Raw genomic sequence first — 20912 nt, forward strand, 5'->3', positions numbered from 1 at the left:
TTTGCCCGCAAGCGAGGGTTGAAGGCGCTCTGCTTGCAGGCCAAACACACTGTTATAACAGTGGTAAAGCGCTGCCAAAACTAGCAGCACTTTACCGCTAACGCCAGCACCACCCCAGTGTGAAAGGGGTCTAAATGATGGCAGGTGTGTACTGACTCCTATTTAACATGAGTTTGAATGTGATTGCTTAATTCTGAAAACTGCTACAATCTCCAGTTAAGAGGGTGTGCACACTTATGCAACCACATTATTTTTTATAAAATAGACAACACGTGACTTTCAAGGTACCACACCATATATAAAAGCCATCATAACAAATTCAATTACATCATAGAAAAGTTAAAAACGCCAATTGTTGCACATACTGTTAATACACCCAAATGTAGCGTTGTACATAAAACTGTATGCAACATTTTTTTTATTTTTTTACTTTTCTTTGATGTAATAAATTGTTATTTCTTTAATATTGTATGTGGTACCTTGAGGCCACTTTCACACTACGGCGCTTTACAGGCGATATAGCGCTAAAAATGACACCTGCAAAGTACCTCTCCAGTGTGAAAGCCTGAGGGCTGTCACAGTGGAGCAGTGCACTGGCAGGATGTTAAAAAAAGTCCTGCAAGCAGCATCTTTGCAACAGTATATACACCGCTCCTAAAGCGCCCCTGCCCATTGAAATCAATGGCCTCGGCCGATGCGCTTTTGCAGGGGCACTTTTTAACCCCTTTTCGGCCGCTAGCAGGGGTTTAAAGCGCCAATGCCCCAGTGAGAAATTGCCCTGAAAGTCCTGTGTAGTCCATTTTTTATAGGGATTTTGTTTGCAAAATGTGGGGATTGAAATACAATCAGCGCAGTCACTAGTAATGCAAAATACCATAAACCTATCAGTGAAATATAACTCTAATGTACATAAATCCCTGGCAAATCAACATGATCACAAATCTGTGTATTACTAGTTGCTGCCGAGCGTCTCTTAAATAAAATGAGTCACAAATAATGAAACAAAGTCCTTAAATATATATGTGTGGCCAACCATCAGTGAATTCCAGATATCACAGCCTTCTCTTCTAATGCACCCCCCACCGTGTCGCATGCATAACACTCAGGGAACCATATGCACTCACCTCCTGGACTGGACCCATAGTCCAGGTCAAATGCACTTTTGCCTCTCTAGGGCTATATTGGATCATGGCTCCCAGTAACAATCACTGGCCCCGACACATGGACTTGATCTTCTGTTCAATCTTTCTCCTCATGTGCTATGTACTCCTGCAAAAGAAAAAAAACAATGCTCCCCATTTATTTATTTTTAAACAATTTTAATAAAATCTAAAAATGGGACACTCAAACAACTGCACCTTTAGTGCTATGTTCTGCATAAAAGTCAGCTGCATTCTCACCCCAGGGTCTTCACACCACCCGGTGGTCTGAGGAAGCCTTTTGGAGGTTTAACGGGTATAGAGTCAAGTTGGCACATTTGATGCCACCAGTAGGCTGTGTGGAGACCCTAGGGTGAGAATGCGGTTTACTTTATACTATGCGCAGAACATGGCACGGAGAGTGCATTTATTTGTGAGTGTCCTGTTTTTATAGATTTTATTTTGTATTTTGATTTTTCTTTTTGATGAGATTCCTTTTTAAAGAACCTTTTGAGAATAAGGGGTGCAAAGGCTGCAGATTTTTAGCACATGGTGACTAGTCAAATGGATACATTAGGGCTGGTCCTGCCACTTGGCAATCAGCTTGCTAAAGGAACCTGTGTCAAAGTACATAAAAGTAATATAGATGTGTACATAAAAGTAATATAGATGGATCTTATGTAATTTTTTTTTTTTTTTTTTTTTTTTTTTTAACAAAACAGGAATTTTCAGTACACATTGATTTTCTGTAAAATGACCTTTGAAGTGTACATACTACCATTTTAAATACCTAAATCGGCAAGAGAGAAGCTAAAAGCCCCTAGTAGCCACTTTCATCTCTAGGGGGAGACTATGGCGGTTAAAACTCTCCTGCCCATCTCTTGGTGAATGCATGGCTGTGAGCTTTCTGCTGATACCCATATGTGTGAGTCCTGCCAGTTTTGGTCATATTGATCAACAATGATCTCAAGTCTGTATGTATAGCTAATAAATTCATACAGTGCAGTGGTACAACCACAGACTGACAGAATGACACAGTTGTCAACAGCCTGGGTTCAGAGGTGAGTTGAATGACTTTGAATCTAGACATCATTTAACTCAGAAGATGGGCTCTGATCCACGGAGCAGTGATTCTGCAGGGGGAGGCGAGTATTGCAGTTATTTTAATTTTTTTTAAACTAAGCTGGACACCTATACTTCTTCTTCTCTTTTTTTTTTTTTTTTTTTTTTTTTTTTCTTTTTTTTTTATTATTATTATTATTATTATTATTATTATTATTATTATTATTATTATTATGGAGTTAGGCTTTTTAAATGTAGCGGAAAGCAAAAGTGCTGATTTTCTTTCTTTCTTTCTTTCTTTCTTTCTTTCTTTCTTTCTTTTCTTTCCTTTCTTTCTTTCCTTTCTTTCCTTTCTTTCTTTCTTTCTTTTCTTTCCTTTCTTTCTTTCTTTTCTTTCCTTTCTTTCTTTCTTTTCTTTCCTTTCTTTCTTTCTTTTCTTTCCTTTCTTTCTTTCTTTTCTTTCCTTTCTTTCTTTCTTTTCTTTCCTTTCTTTCCTTTCTTTCTTTTCTTTCCTTTCTTTCCTTTCTTTCTTTCTTTCCTTTCTTTCCTTTCTTTCTTTCTTTCTTTTCTTTCCTTTCTTTCTTTCTTTTCTTTCCTTTCTTTCTTTCTTTTCTTTCCTTTCTTTCTTTCTTTCTTTCTTTCTTTCTTTCTTTCTTTCTTTCCTATCGTGTTCTTTAACACCCAATCGTGTTTTTCGCTTTCATACTCTAAGCACTGTGAAACAAGCCCTGAAATAAGATTATTTTATGATGGCCACTTTTCATAAATGTAATTTTACACTTGGAAACCTTATGTTTTGTTTTCAGATGTATAAGGCATATAAGTTTTTAGTGTATATGGTTTAAACAGCTGTGAATGAGTTAAAGCTCCCCTTTATGGTATAATAAACGGACACCGCAATGGGAAGTTTTCCTCCTCTTTACGCACAGTGAGTGTCCCTGGGGGTTTGCTGACATAGTTTTGCCAAGAGAGGTTGAGTCAAGCTGTTTCGTGTGTTCAGCTCTCTCCCAGCACCTGTCTGGACATCTGCCTTCTGCATGAGCCTGGCCTATATGGATTGAAGTATATGCCTCATTTATATAGAAGCGCTGTAGTTTTCCATTTGTGCATTGTTGTTGCAGATTCATATTTCCGAGTAAATGGATTCTGGCCATCTTGGTTTATTAGAATACTTTGTTAAATGTCCTCGGGCATTTTCCTCCCTTGAGTTTTTATGCCTGAGTTTGCAGTTCCTGCAGTGCATCAGCAATAAATAATTATTCTGTTACCAGCTCTTGTGTTGCTAAACTCAACAGAACTTCCATTGTCTGTCCGATTATAGGAACCTTGTGTTGTCTGGCCTGAAATACAGAGAACATGTTGGCTTGGCTCATTATTTTCTTTTTGAGGTACCAGTTTTGGTGTTCATTGTAAGGCCATTGCTAGCATGGTCATTAATTATCCAGGATGCGTCAGGTGTAGTATTTAACTTTTGGAGATTGTATTGGCAGCTTTACATGTCTCAGTGTTGGCAGATGTGTGTTTTTTTTTTTTTAAGGCAGTATTGCTTAACCACTTGAAGGCAGGGCTATTTCTGGCACTTTTTTGTTTCCATGTAAAAAAAAATGTTTTGTTTTTTTTTGCTAGAAAATGAGTTAAAACCACCAAACATTAAACAGCAGAGGCCTTGGAGAATAAATTGATGGGTTTTGCATTTTTTAGGAAAATAATACACAATACAGAACCCAAAATTGTGTGTGTGTGTGTGTGTGTGTGTGTGTGTGTCAGGCCAAGTAAATGGATGCCAAACATCACGTTTTTAAATTACACCCGCCCACACAACGGCAACAATTTTACTATCCATAGGCAACGCTTTAAGACTCCATTCACACCTGAGCGACAGCCACGTTCGGCGGTAGCGGCGTATTTTGCCGCGAGTGTGAAACTTTCAATTTTTTTTTTTTTTTTTTTTTTTTTAAATCTTCCCATTGCTGTCAATGGGCAAACGCCAATGTCGCCTGAAAAAAAGGGTCCGGGACTTTTTTTCAGGCGACAGGCGTTCGGCGTCTATGAGATGTGAACCATCTCCATAGACAGCAATGGGAATTCTCCCCTCTAGCGGCAGAAGCGTCCGGCGTCGGGCGTTTTGTCGCTCAGGTGTGAATGCAGCATAAGAGCCTTTACAGGTTACCACTTTAGATGTACAGAGGAGGTAGTGCTAGAATTACTGCCCATGATCTGACGTTCGGGGCGATGCCCACTCGTGTGTGATGATCGCGGTTTGTTTGCCACGCATGCATCTGCCTTTGCACGCTAGCACTTAAAAAAATAAAATTCTTAGATCGTTGCTTCAAAGAATAGAACGCATGAAGGTTAACCTCGAGCCTTTAGGCTGCTTTCACATTGGGGCGGGTGGGTGTTGACCGTAAAATGACGCTAGTCCTAGCAGCGTTATTTTTCCGCTAGCGCGATGCTTTTAACGTTCTGTCAGCGCAGCGCCCTAGTGTGTGAAAGCACTAGGCAAAACATAGGCACAATGAAAAGTATACGGGGGCTGGTTTTATACAGTGTAGTACCCCTTTAGAGCAGCAAAGTGGGAAAATGTAGGATCGTGATCTTAGATTATTTGGCTAGAATGTTGTCCCATTTATGTATGTTTTGATCTGTATTATAACTGCTTGCTAAAGTGTAACTACATTGATTTATCGCTGTTCAAAAAAAGTATGCCACTTATGTTTGTATGAGGCTTCGCTCTACTGCTGCGTGTGGCAAACATCAGTGGTTGAAATTCAGGGTATTTGGTTATATTTAGTGATGCACGATTAGTAAATTAAGGGGGTTAAATAGAGCAACATTTGTTTATCCCTTTGATTTGCAGATGAAGAAACAAAGATACAAAAAGAAACAATGTTTCTTTTTATTTTAATGTTTCAGAAGCTGAGCAATGTTAATAATGTTAACACCTCAACTGTCAACCACTGATCCACTGACGGCTCAAAGAACCGAGCCTGAAAGTATCGGTTTTAGGTGTCGGTGCATTTTCACGAGTACCAATACTTGTGCAAATACTCAGTATCGATACCGATGCTAGTATCGGTGCAACCCTAGTTATCTTGATAAGTAATTATGACATTAAAAACTACATGTTTTGTTCAGAGCCAGTGAACTGGCTCTTTACAGAATGACTTCAATTTTTTTTTTTTTTTACTTTATTAAAATGTCTGGCTTTGTGCCTGTCTACCTAGGTTTTCATGTTAAATTGTCATCAGCTTCTTCTGGAAACAAGAGTACTCCTAATGTTTCAGTCCTTTCATTTCCACGTTCTTTTACCCTTCTTCTTTTTTTAATGGACAAGTCGCAAAAATAGTTTATCTGTAGATCCAAGCACCATGAGTTGTATTACTGTTCTTTGTGTTGGCTTTGCCAATAATTGTATCCTATTTGGTCTTTTTTTGCAGGAACTGGCAATACAGTCGTAATAATGGTTGGCTATCCTAAAGGCATGGATATTATGGAAGTTCTAAGAAGACAAATCCCAGTGAAGATGATGATTACTGTAGGCACTCGCCATGTCCAGGAATTTATTAGTGGTCAGTCGGTAGTGTTTGTGGCTATTGCCTTCATCACCATGATGATCATATCCTTGGCCTGGCTCATTTTCTACTATATACAGCGTTTTTTGTATACAGGAGCTCAGTATGGAAATCAGGTGACTATGATTACTGATTACACGTGTGTGTGTGTGTGTGTGTGTGTCTGTTGATGATAAATGAGAAAGGTGCTATGTTACTGATGGGTTGCATCATATTAGGGAGAGAACCATTGTAGGCAAGGAGTATGGGGATTTGATAGAGAATAGGATTGACAAGAGCAGTAGGTATGCGATTGGAACAAGTGCTACTTTTAAATTGTAGAAAAGACGGGAGGGTGCATCATTGGAATCGTGAAAGACTTGTACTGAATAAACATATCCGAACATGGAGTCCCATAACTGACTCACCTTGCAGCATTGAAAAACGCAAGCACAAACGTTAACTACCAAGAATGAGATTCTTAATATATGTAAGATTTCAACTATAAACACTTTAACTAGGACATAGTGGTGCTAGTGGTTATAGTAAAGAATGTAGATTCAGATCTACATTGCACATAAACATGCACATGGAGAAGATATGCTGTAACAATATGTTAGTAAGCATGTATACCCTAGCAAGTCCACCTATAATATATACTTATGTTTGCTACTGTCTAGTGAGAGCACTAATATTTGCTGTTGAGCTGCTCATCAGATGGGATGGGTGGGCAGGGAAAATAAAAATTTCACATTAGCTGCAAACAGAAGATGCAAGACAGAGCTCATTAGATTAGAGACGGTTCACTTGGCAAAGTGACTATTCACCAAGCTTGGTAAATAATGAATTTTCTTTATTCCAACTATGTACTAGGAAAACTCTTTTAGTAGTTTTCCTATTTCCTTGCATTAATGTAAGAAACAAGCCTTCACGCGATCCAGCAATGTGCCCTTCTGCAGCAGCTCTTTCCCTCTCTTCTTGGTCTTAAGAGCCCTTTCACATTGGGGCGTTGTGAGCGTAGGCAGTGCTTTTCCGTCATTTTAGCGGTGCTTTATGGCCGCTAATGGGTGTGCTTTTTCAGCCACTAGCGGGTTTTAAAAGGGTTAAAAGCACTGCTTGAGCTCATGCTATGTAAATCCCTGTTGTTGTTTTTTTTTTTTTTTTTTTTTTTTACCAAAGCATATTCATGAAAAGTATAATTCACAGAATTAGACAGTTCACACATCTGCAATCTTTATCTTTTTAAAAGCCTCAGAAGTATTATATTGGGTGTTGACAGCTTTAAAAGTTTCTCTTTCCTGCAAGAAAAGATAACATATACTCGCCTCTGAGCAGCCTGTTTCTCCTACCTCTCCTCTGTTTCAAAGCCTCTTTAAGAGCATGTGACTTTTAAATGCATGTGTCCCTCTGTGCGCTGGTTCCTTCCTCTGACCCCCCTACATCATTGCCGAGTCCTTTAGGGGGTCGGGCGGGGGACATGGGCATCCAAAACTCCTGGTCCAGGTATGGAATGTTTTAACAGAGCTGCAGTGCTAGAATGGAAGAGAGGTGGGAGAAAGAAGATGCCAGTAAATCCTGTCTTTACTTACAGGGGAGTAAAACTGTAGAGACCAGGGTCTCTTAAAGAAATAACCTCATATGGAAATCATTCTCTATCCTATTATCCAAAATGACTAAAATAGCATAACATTGTAAAAGAAAATGATTTCTTAGCATCAAGCAGTGCTGTCTATATTTCTGAAGATTGACTTTTCGGTGTTTAAATATTGATCCTTTTTTTTTTCTCCTGCTTTTCAAGATCAACCGCAAAGAAACCAAAAAAGCAATTAGCCAGCTACAGCTACACAGGGTGAAAAGAGGAGAAAAGGTAAATGGACTTTTTTTTTTTTTTTACTATACTTAACAAGTGATATTAAAGCGGTTTTCTCTGAATAACTTGGCCTGTGTTTGCCCTATAAGATCCTTGATTTTGTTCTGCGGACCAAGACATTCAGTATGCAAGATAAAACCACTTTTTACATTATCAACTTTGTACTTCATTTGAGACATTTGTCTACAGGATGGTCATCTTCCTGCTAACATTGTCTGCTTTATTTGTCAAATATTTGTACAGTCAGGGAAAAATGATTTTATACCCTGCTGATTTTGTACGTGTGCCCACTGACTAAGAAATTATCAGTCTATAATTTTAATGGTATGTTTATTTTAACAGCGAGAGACAGAAACGCAACAAAAAATCCAGAAAAACACTTTTCAAAAAGGTTATAAATTGATTTGCATTTTAACCACTTAAGCCCTGGACCAAAATGCAGCTAAAGAAAGGCCCAGGCCAGGTTTTGCGATTTGGCACTGCGTCGCTTAAACAGACAATTGCGCGGTCGTGCAACGTGGCTCCCAAACAAAATTGACGTCCTTTTTTTTCCCACCACAAATAGAGCTTTCTTTTGGTGGCATTTGATCACCTCTGCGGTTTTTATTTTTTGCGCTATAAACAAAAATAGAGCGACAGTTTTGAAAAAAAATTCAATATTTTTTACTTTTTTCTATAATAAATATCCCCCAAAAATATATAAAAAACATTTTTTTTCCTCAGTTTAGGCCGATACTTATTCTTCTACCTATTTTTGGTAAAAAAAATATTGCAATAAGCGTTTATCGGTTGGTTTGCGCAAAATTTATAGCGTTTCCAAAATAGGGGATAGTTTTATTGCATTTTTTTTTTTAACTACTAATGGCGGCCATCAGCCATTTTTTTTCGTGACTGCGACATTATGGCGGACACTTCAGACAATTTTGACACATTTTTGGGACCATTGTCATTTTCACAGCAAGAAATGCATTTAAATTGCATTGTTTATTGTGAAAATGACATTTGCCGTTTGGGAGTTAACCACAGGGGGCGCTGTTGGGATTATGTGTTCCCTGAAGTGTGTTTACAACTGTAGGGGGGTGTGGCGGTAGGTCTGACGTCATCGATTGTGTCTCCCTATAAAAGGGATCACACATTAGTTTTGTTGGCTACTGCCAACTATTGGCTGACGAGGCAGAGCTGCTCCAAGCTCTGGAAGGCTATCGACAGTATTGTTGGGATCCATCCAGATGTCTGACAGCTGGGCCCCATCTCGCAACGCGCTTCTTAGTCAGCCAGCTGCATTGCCCTTTCCCTAGACCCTCGCTCCAGAGAACACCTTTTGAACCCATAAGAGCTATTCCCCTAAATTGTCTCACCTGCAAAGTGGCTCTTTTGGTTGGTGCTGCTAGCCTTCAGTGCTAAGTATTTAGCACTGAGATTTGTGCTCAATTCTACACCTACCTCTCACTAACCTTTAAACTGCCTGTACACTGGTACATTTTCAAAGGTTTGTATGAAAACTCTTGTCTGTGCATTTGATAAGGCCAACAGAGAATTGATAAATGTTGTGCAAAAGTAGTGTTTTTCCTTTCCTTTTTTTGCATTTAACAGTTGATTTTTTAATATGAATACATTTTCCCAAACTAAAAGACATTCATACACAATAAATGGTTCTAGGAACAAAATTCCATCCTGCTCCTTCACATTTTCTCCTCACCACTGTTGAAAACAAATGTTGATTTGACCCCACTATTAAGAATCAAACTTTTCAAAAATATATTTATTTCAACCAAAAATTCTACTAGTGTTTGTCCAGCTTTACTGTAACACATGCAGAGCATGTCCAATTTATTTACACAACATATACCATCACAAGAATTTATGTTCCTTGCCCTTGACTGAAAGTTGGTAAGTGAGTATTGGAGATTGGATTTCTACAGTGCAACACGCAGAGTTGTTTTGTATACCAATGTGTTCTGCAATACAGGTGCTAACTGAACCTAGGCAAACAGGTCTCCTTTATTCTAGGCAGCTATCGTCATCAAGGTCTTGTCCTCAGAAATATTTGCAGTGTGATTTGTGCAGGTTATAAGTCACTCCTGCTGATTTCAAACGGTGTCACTGCTGTTTATGTGATGATCTGCTGTTATTGAATTCCCTCCACTTATTGTTTTGTTTCTTTTCCTCAAACTAGGGAGTCGATATTGAGGCAGAAAATTGTGCAGTATGTATAGAAAACTACAAACCCAAAGATGTTGTGCGCATTCTTCCATGCAAGTATGTATTGTTCATGATTTAAGTTTTGTGATCTGAGTATTTTTTTTTTTTTTTTTTTTTTTTACTGTTCTCTAAACAGTTCTTAGGTTTTTTTTTTTGTTTTTTTTATTTACAAAGGGCATTGGTTGACAGTATTTTCAGTATCAAAGCAGCTCAGAGGCAGCTGAGGGATACAATCAGAGATCAACCTGTACATACCCCTGATGACCCCTGATATTAGGTACATACCATTATCCAAGAAAGGTCAATGCCAGAAAAGCTTGCTATGATGTATGCATCCAATGCTGCAGCTGTCCCCCACTGGCTACACTGAGAACTAAGCGATCAAAGATCACCCAGTTCTCAGGTCCTCTTTGAACAGAGAGTCTGTGACTTTAAGTGATTGCTCTGTGCTCTGCCCCTCCAGCGCTTGCTGGGTTATGTGAAGGTTGAGCCAACTGCTGGTAAGGCATCTGGGTGGAACATGACATTATTGTGAGGGTCCCTGCAGAGCATAAACCGGATCTGTGACGTCAACCGACAGCAGACTTTAGGGAAAGGGATCACGACTCCAGGTGGATGTGTGGCAATGGCACTCTCCTCAAGGTGGAAGAATTGGGTGCAGGCTCAGCATATAGCAATTAGAAGAGAGAAGGTCTGGACAGCCGCACTCCAATATAAACGCCTTTATTGTGCAAAATAACAGAAGTACAAACCACAGCAGGGTACAGGATAAAAAAAGCTGACGCATTTCACACTCAACAGTGCTTAGTCATTAGCACTGTTGAGTGTGAATTATGTCAGATTTTTTATCCTGTACCCTGCTGGGGTTTGTACTTTTGTTAGTTTGCACAATAAAGGGTGTTTTTTTTTTTTTTTTTCTGTTTTTTTTTTTTTTTTTTTGGAGTACGGCTGTCCAGACCTTCCCTTTTCCAACAGCAGACTTTAGCCTGGTGTCTGCTGAATATTGGTCACAGAAGTGCAAAACTAAGTGCACTCCTGTGATCCACAGGAAAAGTATGGCCAAAAGAGCTTTGGCCATATGTCTACCTTTTTAAAACGGCAATTGAGAGGTATGAGCATAAGTTAGATCTGTATCGCATTCCTCAGGAAATGGGTTTTATACTGTGTTTTGCAGATATTTTGGATGTTTTGGAGCATCTAAACGTGCTAGAGCAAGATTGGTTGTCTGGTTCCTTCTATAGGCCCAATCGGTATTAACAGTAATGTTTTTTTTTCCAATTCCTAACATCAGATATGTCTCAGAAGTCATAAGGGCCTATGGGAGATATAAATTGTGCAGTCTAATACAAATTGGGTTTTAGGAGATATGCTTGAATAGGGACTGTTCTAATCTATGGGATGTTAACCTAAGAAATGTTTTTATTTTATTAACCGACAATTTTAATAATTCAAAAGAGACATGACAATAATTGTATATATTCTATATGTGGTAATTGGCAATAACCAATCATACATGGGTGGATGTAGTTTAAATTCGTATTGGGTTTGACTTTATCATGGTGGATAAGGTAAAATAGGAGGATATCTATTTTTCTCAACCTTTGCAAGTTTCAACGTGTTAAGAGTCTATTGAAAGAATATAGATTATAAATCTATGTGTGAGAGAGATAAATAAATAGGTGTGTGCGCGTTTCTATCTATCCATATGTATGTATGTATGTATATGATGAGTTGGCTGGAGGGATGACCAAGGCGCCAGTCTGGACTGAAAATATTTGTATGGCGACTGCGTTGCATCCGTGTGAATCTGGAGAATAGGGCCTTTTTCAACCTGAGCCTAAGGCCAAAGATGAATGACCATATGATGTCTGACACCTTTTGTTCCTTTTTTTTCTCAGGCATATTTTCCACCGGTTATGTATAGACCCATGGCTACTTGAGCACAGAACATGTCCAATGTGTAAATTGGATGTTATTAAAGCGCTCGGATATTGGGTGAGTCAGAAACGCATTAGATCAGTATGTCTGAAAATGGCAAACCCTTTTTTTTTTCTTTGATGCCTAATGTACAAGCATGCAGTATTGTGCACCCTACTGTGAATGCAGAGTGCTACTGCCATGTTTTTAGTAAGGTGCCACAATATTGCCATGACTGGATTAGTGATTGATTATACAGTAGGTAAAGTAAAATTGTACGTTTTGAAAATTGCGCCCATGTGCGTGGAAATGTGAGTGCCAACACTTGTGCACACATAGCCACGTACAACTTTTTGTGCAATGCATTACACTGCATTTGTGGGTGCCATAACATACGGTTGTATCCAAGACCCCTAAGGGCTCATTCACACCAGAACGCGGTGTAGGATATCCGCATTTTGTGCATGTTGCCCGCTCTGTGTTCAAAACACACTGGGTAAGCGATCTGCGGGTATCTGTGTTTTCCGAACGACAACCCAAACATGTTTTACTGCACTGGATTGCATAGTAGCACTGTACCATGCAATGCATTTTTGAAGAGTAGTGCATACGCTTTTTTTGGTGCGATCCAGTGAAATTTCAGCCTATTCAAATGAATGAGGTGAAAATCACACAGGAACAAGTTCTGTTTGATTCAGGTGTGAACAGGCCCTAAATGTCGTGAGGGAATACATTTTGAAGTTATTGGTATAATGTTTACCTTAAATTTACTTTTTAGGATATACAGTATAAATTGACAATAACAGAGCAGCCGTTTGTTTTATGAATTGGTGCATTTTACAGCAGAACAGATATAATGCCTTGATGGGAATTAACATTAAGGGCGGGTTCACACTTCCCCGCTGTGCTGTTGAGCTGCTCATTCTCATAGACTTCTATGTGGTCCTGTGGCTTTGGTGTGGTTTTTGAAAGCGCAGCAAAGCTCCTGCATGGTTCCTCTTTGGTACTCTATCTGAAACCACAGACCACATGACCTCTATGCCCAAAGCACAGTGGGACTGGATCAGGCCAGTTTGAAGCTGCCCTAACAGTTACGTGTGCTGTCAAATTTCTACATTTGCTCAATTAATACTTTTTTATAGAAGAACATTTGTGTAAAAGGAGAAATTTGGGGTTCCAGAAAAAAATATTCATACTTCCCTCCATACTACAGTATCGGTGTGGTGCTGAAGCTGTCCCCCCTGCCAAGCGATCAGTTCTTGGTCAGCTCTGAGCAGAGCCCGGTGACCACCGGTCACCACTCTCCATTCTGCCCCTTTAGTGCTCACTGGAGCACCTGGCTGGAGAGGAGGGCAGGCACCTCTTGGCTTTGGCTTTCAGCTGGGCTGATCACGATAATATGGTTGGCATTTTTCCTGATTTTTTTTTCAGTGGCTCTGTGATGTCAGCTGACATATTTAGCCTGCTGTCAGTTGACTGGTTCACAGGAGTGCAAAAGTAAGTGCACTCCTGTGACTCGCGAAGTATGGCCATATTTCTTTTTTCGCAAGATCAAAATCCAACTAGATAAAATGAGTGGCAAAGGCTTTCCCTGTCCAAATATTCATGCACTTACAAGTTTAAAAGAATTTATTAATTTGCATCTGTAGACGCACACAGACACACAGCCCTAATTCCAAAAAAGGTGGGACACTGTAAAATCTACATATAACAGATATGCAGATATTGGCAAATCTCATAAACCCATATTTTATTCATAATAAAAAATAGAAAGCAAATGTTTAAACTGAGATATTCCATTTTAGGAAAAAAGTAAAGACGGTCTACGTTTGCCAGAGTGTGGCATTCCCTTTTCTTTACCAACACTCTGTAAACATCTGGGAACTGACGAGACAGGTTGCTGGAGTTTTGGAAGGGGAATGTTGTCCCATTCTTGCCTGATATAGTAAACTAACTGCTCAGCAATCCTGGGTCGTCCTTGTGGTATGTTTCATTTCAAGATGCCCTAAATATTTTGAATTGGTGATAGGTCTGGACAGCAGGCAGGCCAGTTAAGCACTTTGACACTTCTACTATGAAGCCATGCAGTTATTATAGATTCAGTATGCAATTTGGCATTGTCCTGCTGAATTATCCATGGCCTTCCCTGAAAAATACATCAACTGGATGGTAGCATATGTGACTCTAAAACCTGCATATATCTTTCAGCATTGATGGTGTTATGCAGGCTTAATGCTGATAAGCTGCAAGGTCTCTCTCCTCTTTTTAGTCCAGAGGACGCAACGCCTATGGTTGGTTGCCAAAAAATGTCAAATTTAAATTCATCTGCCAACAGAATAGTTTTCCACTTTGCAACAGACTATTTTAAATGAGCTTTGACCTACAGAAGACCGTGGCATTTCTGGATCCTGTTCAAATATGGCTACTTTTTTGCATGATAGTTTTAACATGTAAATTATAAAGATAAGTCTGCAGTTTTTACAAAGTAGCTGAATTCTTGGAGTTCCACACACATTTTTCACTCCTTACCATGCAAGCACTAATGTGCATCCTTAAAATGAATTGGTAATTTTTTTTTTTTTGTTCACTTACCTGATTTAAGCCTATATCTACTTTCACTTCCTCCTTCAGCAGCTGCGGACGTAATTTCCGGTCTTGCATTGGCTTCGGGGAGATCTTGGTCAGCTTGGCATGGCACTGCTCCCGTAATATTTAACACTGCACATGCGTGACATCGGCAAGCGCATGCTGGGTAGCCAGCATACACGGAATCTAAAAAGCCGGACACTGTGGTTTCAGATGACCACACTGGAGATGGCAATGCTGTGCAGGAAATTCTCAAAATAAGAAAACTATGCTGCACAACTAGAAAACTGGGCATAGTTTACAGCATACCTTTGTTACATTGCACAAGACATGAGTATTCTAGTTTTTTTTTATTTTTATTTTTTTATCTTAACCACTTGCCGCCCAACATATAGCAAAATCACGTTGGTTATCCTATGTGTTATCCTGACTGGACGTCGTATGACGTGGTGAAGTTGACGTGGCGATCGTTGTTGCGGCGTGTCAGTCTGACACACCTTAACTCCGATCTAGGTAAAGAGTCTCTAACAGACTCTTTAACATGTGATCAGCTGTTTCTAATCGCGGCTGATCACAATGTAAACGGGAAGAGCCGTTGATCGGCTTTTCCTCACTTGCGTCTAACAGACGCAAGCCGATCGGCTGCTCTCCTGACAGGGGGGGTCTGCGCTGATTATCAGAGCGGCCCCCCTTGGATGCCGCCTGGACCACCACGTATGCCACCCCAGACCACAGGGAAATACCAATCAGTGCCCAGGCAGCTGCCTGCCAGTGCCACCAGTGATGCCTATCTGTGAAATCCCTCCGTGCTGTCTAGAAGTGTCCAGCAGTGCCGTCTATTGGTAGTTCTCATCAATGCAGCCTTTCAGTGCCCACCAGCGCCGCCTATCCATGCCCATCGTCGGTGCCAATCAGTGCCCCCTTATCAGTGCAGCTCATCAGCGCCCATTAGTGAAGGAGAAAATCTACCCATTTACAAAATTTTATAACAAAACAAACTTTTTTTTTTTTTTCAAAATTTTTGGTAATTTTTTTTTTTTTATTCGTTTATCAAAAAATTAAAACCGCAGAAAGAAAGCTCTATTTGTTGCAACAAAATTATAAAAATTTTGTTTGGGTACAGTGTAGCATGCCCACGCAATTGTCATTTAAAATGTGACGGCATTGAAAGTTGAAAATTGGCCTGAGCAGCAAGGTGAGAAAGTGCCCGGTATTGTGTATAAATGGTTGTCATATTTCGGCCGGGAACGCCGCTTTAAGCTTTCACCACACCATTACCACACTATATTGCTTCAAGGTGGCTACATCGTGGCTCTAGTTCTGGGAGAGCGTCCATGGGCAACCTCATCAGAGCACATCAGTGAAGAAAAATTACATTTCTCTTTTTGTCCATGGACGGACACAGCCTTCACAAGTCTTGACATATGGTTTATGTTCCTGTTCATAGGAGAGGACTAAGCGGAACATGTTAGATATTTAAATACATGTTACTTTAACAGAGTTGAACAACCCTGCCCAGGGGGCGGTCCCTTCCGGACATGATCCTCCTCCCTGCAGCATGCAGCCTCAGTTTTTTTTTTGTTTTTTTTTGCCTAGCGGAGGAAAAGGACGTGGCTCCCTTTTGGGCCCAGCGCCCTGAAGAAATGTTTTGTTTTATTTCATTTGAGATTCTTCTATGAACTGCCAGCTGGATGACAGGCTGGATATATAGATCCTTGTAGTCTCCTCAGTCCAGCCGTCGAGTGTGAGCAGACCTTAGCTAAGTGCTGGGTCTGCCACGACATACCCCATGAATCCTGGGGTGGCCGGTGGGCTTGTTGCTCCAGGGTTCACACGTGACTGGGCTGTTGTGTTGTCTCACTCACAGTGGACCGGGCCAACAGCTACTCCAACGCGGTTTTATGCCTGTCAGTAATGCGCCAGCGGGTCCTCGCATGGGACGGGTAAAGACAGTCCCTCCTGCCTCGGTGGGTCAGAACGGCTGGGGTTAGGGGGTTCTCCTATCCTCCCTTTCCCTGCTCTGTCACATTTCCCTCTGCTGCTCTACACGCTGCTACCGGGGTGGACCTGTGGGGGGGCTCTATTTCCCGCTGGGGGACTGCAGGGAAATAGAGCCCATTTTTTTTTTTTTTCCCTATGGGGGTGTGCTCTGGCTTAGGGAAGCCCCATTCGGCCTTCTTATCCACATCACGGCGTTTCGCTGCCATTTTGGTGGCACCGGCACCATTTTTTGCATGACTGCTGGTTACAATGGAATTACCCATTGCCGGCCATTTTGTTGTGGCCGCGCTATGGCGCAGTTTGTTATTGCGGGCGGCCATTTTCTTGTGGTCGCGCCCTTTTACCTCAGGAGTCTGGTGTCATTTTTGTGTGGATTTTGGCCTCTAGTGCTGGCTTTCTAAACGCTGTGTACAGAGGGCAGGCAGCGGCGCTGAGCAGTCTCTTGCTGGGTTGGTGAGTCCCCTGGGTAACCCCCCCCCCCCCCCCCCCGGTCAATGAAGCAAGGAGGGTGAACTTTCAGGTCTTGAATAGGTCTCTGAGAGCTGTCTGTATTATGGAGTCAGTATCTGGTGGTCCTTCCTCAAACAGGTCCGAGGTGGCAGCTGGTGCCCCTGCACCTGCGGTTCCCATGGACACTTTGTCGGCAGTCCTGGAATCATTTGTTGCCAGGGTGGAAGTGGTATGCAGGCATAAGGGGGGTACAAAGCACCCCTCCCCCCACCATCTCCTGGGGAATGCTTTGACTCGGACCCGGGCCTGGCTGCGGCACGGGACCCTGGTTCTGGGGTGTCGGAGGATGTGGACCAGGATCTTTCTTGTGAGGAAGACCCCCTTGCCTGGGTCAGTGCAGGACAGGGCACTTGTTGGTGCACTTATCAGTGCTGTGAGGGACTCCCTTAAGCTGGATGGTGCAGCAGAGGCATCCACTGAGGGCTCAGTCTTTTTTGGGTCGCACAAGTCGGTCTGTAAAGGTTTTTCCTTGTATCTTTTTCGGACAAGTTCATTAATAAGGAATGGGAAAAGCCGCAGAAGTCCTTTGTGGTCCCTCAGCGCCTGGCGGTCCGTTACCCCTTTTGAGGACAGCCTTTTGAAAAAATGGGCTTCTCTGGTGGTTGACCCCCCGGTTGCTCGGTTAAACAAGGTGACCACTCTCCCCATAGAGGGGAGCCCTGCTTTCAAGGACCATACTAATAGGAGGTCCGAGGCGGTGACCCGCTCCATGTTTACCATGCTAGGGTCTGCGTTGCGGCCTATTTTGACTGCAACCTTGGTGTCTCAGACACTCACTGAATGGGCAAAGATTTTGCATCAGACCAGTTTGTCCAGGGCCTTGTATATGTCTGTAATGCTACCCTGGATGCAGCCCCCTTATATCCAGAGCCTCTGTTTCTGCGGTGGTTTTGCGCCGCCTGATTTGGCTGTAATGTTGGTCTGCTGACCAAGGATCCAAAAAAGTCCTGGCAGATTTACCCTTCAAAGGTGGGAGACTTTTTGGTACCTCGCTGGACGACATTATTAAAGATGTCGAGAGAAGATCACCGCTCAAGGTAGGTCTATTGCCATGAATAAGCACTGAAGCCAGTGCGAAACGTCGGTATTCTCCTGTTCCTATTGCTGTGATCTGCTGTGTTCATGCTGTTGATTTGAATAAAGACAACCTGTTTGGTTTGGAGTGCGGCTGTCCATCCCTCATCTTTTTACCATTATTAAAGATGTCACTGGAGGTAAGAGCACTCTCTCCTCCCTCAGTCCACCAAGGGGAAGGAGCCACGTCGTAAGCCGGGTCCTTCCTTTCCCAAACAGAAGCGGTATTTTTGTCAGTCAGGGTCCGTGGGTAGACCCTCACAGGCTGATGAAGGCTCAGCTGGGGAACAGAAACGTCTCTGGGTGCGTGAGCCAAACAAACCAGCAACCAAACCCGCCACCGCATGAAGTTTTGCCCCCCGGCCCGACTCATGGGTGGGGGGACGGCTTTGCAGGTTCATGGCTCGGTGGACCTCCCTTCTCTCTGACCAGTGGGTCTGCGAGCTGCTCTCTTCGGGGTACAAGATAATTTCTTTCCTGTACATCCAACAGATTCTTTCCCTCAGGGCTTGTCGGTCTGCCCTATTGGGGGCAGTGTAAGACTTGCTAAGTTGTGGGGTAATTTTACCCGTTCCACAGGACAAGAGGTTTCAGGGATTTTATTTGGATCTGTTTGTGGTCCCGAAGAAGGATAGGGTCCATCCAATCTTGGACCTCAAAGCCCTAAATGCCTTTGTGAGAGTACAGAAGTTCCACATGGAATCCATTCGCTCGGTGGTGGCTGTGCTCCATCCGGGGGACTTTCTGGCGTCCTTGGACATCAAGGACGCATACTTGCATGTCCCAATTTGCGCTGGACACCAGGGGTTTCTGCACTTTGCAATCGGCGAAGACCACAATCATTTGTGGCTCTTCCCTTTGGCCTAGCGTTGGCACCAAGAGTTTTCACCAAGGTGCTCGGCCTGATTCTAGCTTTCCTGAGACAGCGAGGCATTGCCATCGTGGGCTACTTGGACGATCTTTCGCTGCAGCGTCTGAGGTCGCTCACATCCTAAGGTGGGTGGAAAGAAACATGCCGGCTCTGTCGGCTGTCTACATTCCGGGCATAGAAAACTGGCAGGCAGACTACCCGAGTCGCCAGATGCTGGACCAGGGAGAATGGTCATTGCATCTGGAGGTGTTTCAACTCCTTTTTCAGGAGATGGGGATCTCTTGGCCTCTTGCCTCAACCGCAAGGTGTCGAGGTTCGTGGCTAGGTCCAGAGATCCCTGGGCAGACGCGTTGGTTGCCCGTGGTGCCAGTATCGGCTAATTCATGCATTTCCCCCATTGAAGATGATTCCTCGGCTGCTCCGCAGAGTGGAGGCCGAAGGGATCGCGATGATTCTAATCGCTCCGGATTGGCCCCGCCGTACTTGGTCCTCCATAAGGATAAGGCGGTGTTGCGCCCGTAACTTTCTTTCTTCCGAAGGTGGTTTCGGCCTTTCACCTTAACGAGGACATTGTACTTCCGTCCTTGTGCCCTCCTCGGCCGGCGCATCCTAGAGAGGTTGCACTACATACTTTAGACGTGGTACGTGCTTTTCAGGTGTACCTTTCTGTGCTACGGCTCCGTTTCGGAGGTCTGACTCACCTTTTGTGTTGGTATCTGGTCCCCAAAAGGGCCTGGCGGTCTCGTCGCCCACTGTTTCTCGGATCAGGCAGACCGTCATACAGGCCTATGCATTCACTTTACTGTAAAAATGCATATAAAAGCAAAGGAGAAGGCCTTCAAAAAATACAAGGCTTGGGGGATCATCAGCATTCACAAAGAATGCAACAAGATATGCAAGGGTGCAATTAGGGCGGCAAATGAGGATTAATGTAGAAACATTTTAAATGATGCATTTGGGTGGCAAAAATATGAATGCAATCTACTCACTAGTGGGTGATCCTCTGGGGGAATCTAGGATGGAAAAGGACCTGGGGGTCCTAGTAGATGATGGGCTCAGCAATAGCATGCAATGCCAAGCTGCTACTAACAAAGCAAACATAATATTGGCATGCATTAAAAAGGGGTTGAACTCCAGGGATAAAGCAATAATGCTCCCACTCTACAAGACTCTGGTCTGGCCACACCTGGAGTATGCTGTCCAGTTTTGGGCACCAGTCCTCAGGAAGGATGTACTGGAAATAGAGCAAGTAGAAACAAGGGCAACAAAGCTAATAAAGGGTCTGGAGGATATTGGTTATGAAGAAAGGTTGCGAGCACTGAACTTATTCTTTCTGGAGAAGAGACGCTTGAGAGGGGATACGATTTCAATTTGCAAATACCATATTGGGTATACAATAGGGATACAACTTTTTTGTGGAAGGGAGTTTAATAAGACACGTGGCCACTCGCTAAAATTAGAAGAAAATAGGTTGAATCTTAAACGGCGTAGAACAGCAAGGATGTGGCATTCCTTTCCACAGGCGGTGGGTTCAGCGCGGGGGCATCAATGGTTTAAAAAAAACTATAAGATAAGCACTTGAACGACCGCGACATACAGGGATATACAATGTATTACTGACCTATAATCGCACACATAGGTTGGACTTGTGTTTTTTTCAACCTTGCCTACTGCCAGCAATTTAAATTTCCCTTATTTTGTCTTTTAAAATTGTACGTTTTCTCCATTTAAATGGGTTGTATGGCTTTGGTTATGTTGTATTTGGCATCAGTACTCGTCTCCTCTATTTTAATCATCTTACTTCATCCACTTTTCTTGGCACATTTTCAAATAGAAGAAAGGGATGTCGAATGTTGAGGCTTAGTCAGCATCTTTGTGCCTAAATGGTAAAACCTTTAATGAAGATCTGTCATTTTATAATGTTTTTATTACAGCCCTGTCCCCTATGGGACAAAATAAAAGTAGTACTCTGTCTTGAGTTGCTAAGTGCTTCCTAACCCTAGTTAAGAGGTCTGACCTGCCCCCCTCCCCTCCTGTTGCGGCTTATCAGACAACCGCTTTGATGGAGGCTGCTTTTGTAAGTGCTGCTTCTGTTGACTGTGAGCACTTTCCACAAACAAGCCATGGCA

The 20912-nt window shown here is 42.4% G+C and overlaps 1 protein-coding gene across 1 annotated transcript in view; it reads left to right on the top strand.

Moving 5' to 3' along the window:
• The window catches only part of RNF149 (ring finger protein 149), a 57818-nt gene that overhangs the window by 25396 nt on the left and 11510 nt on the right, over positions 1-20912 (top strand). Inside the window, exons 2-5 of the mRNA XM_040336432.1 lie at positions 5639-5889; positions 7551-7619; positions 9799-9881; positions 11723-11819. Coding sequence (XP_040192366.1) covers positions 5639-5889; positions 7551-7619; positions 9799-9881; positions 11723-11819 — 500 coding nt within the window. The remainder of the gene's footprint in view (positions 1-5638; positions 5890-7550; positions 7620-9798; positions 9882-11722; positions 11820-20912) is intronic.

This window comes from Rana temporaria, chromosome 2, assembly GCF_905171775.1.
Source record: "Rana temporaria chromosome 2, aRanTem1.1, whole genome shotgun sequence".
In the NCBI taxonomy this organism is placed as follows: Eukaryota; Metazoa; Chordata; class Amphibia; order Anura; family Ranidae; genus Rana; species Rana temporaria.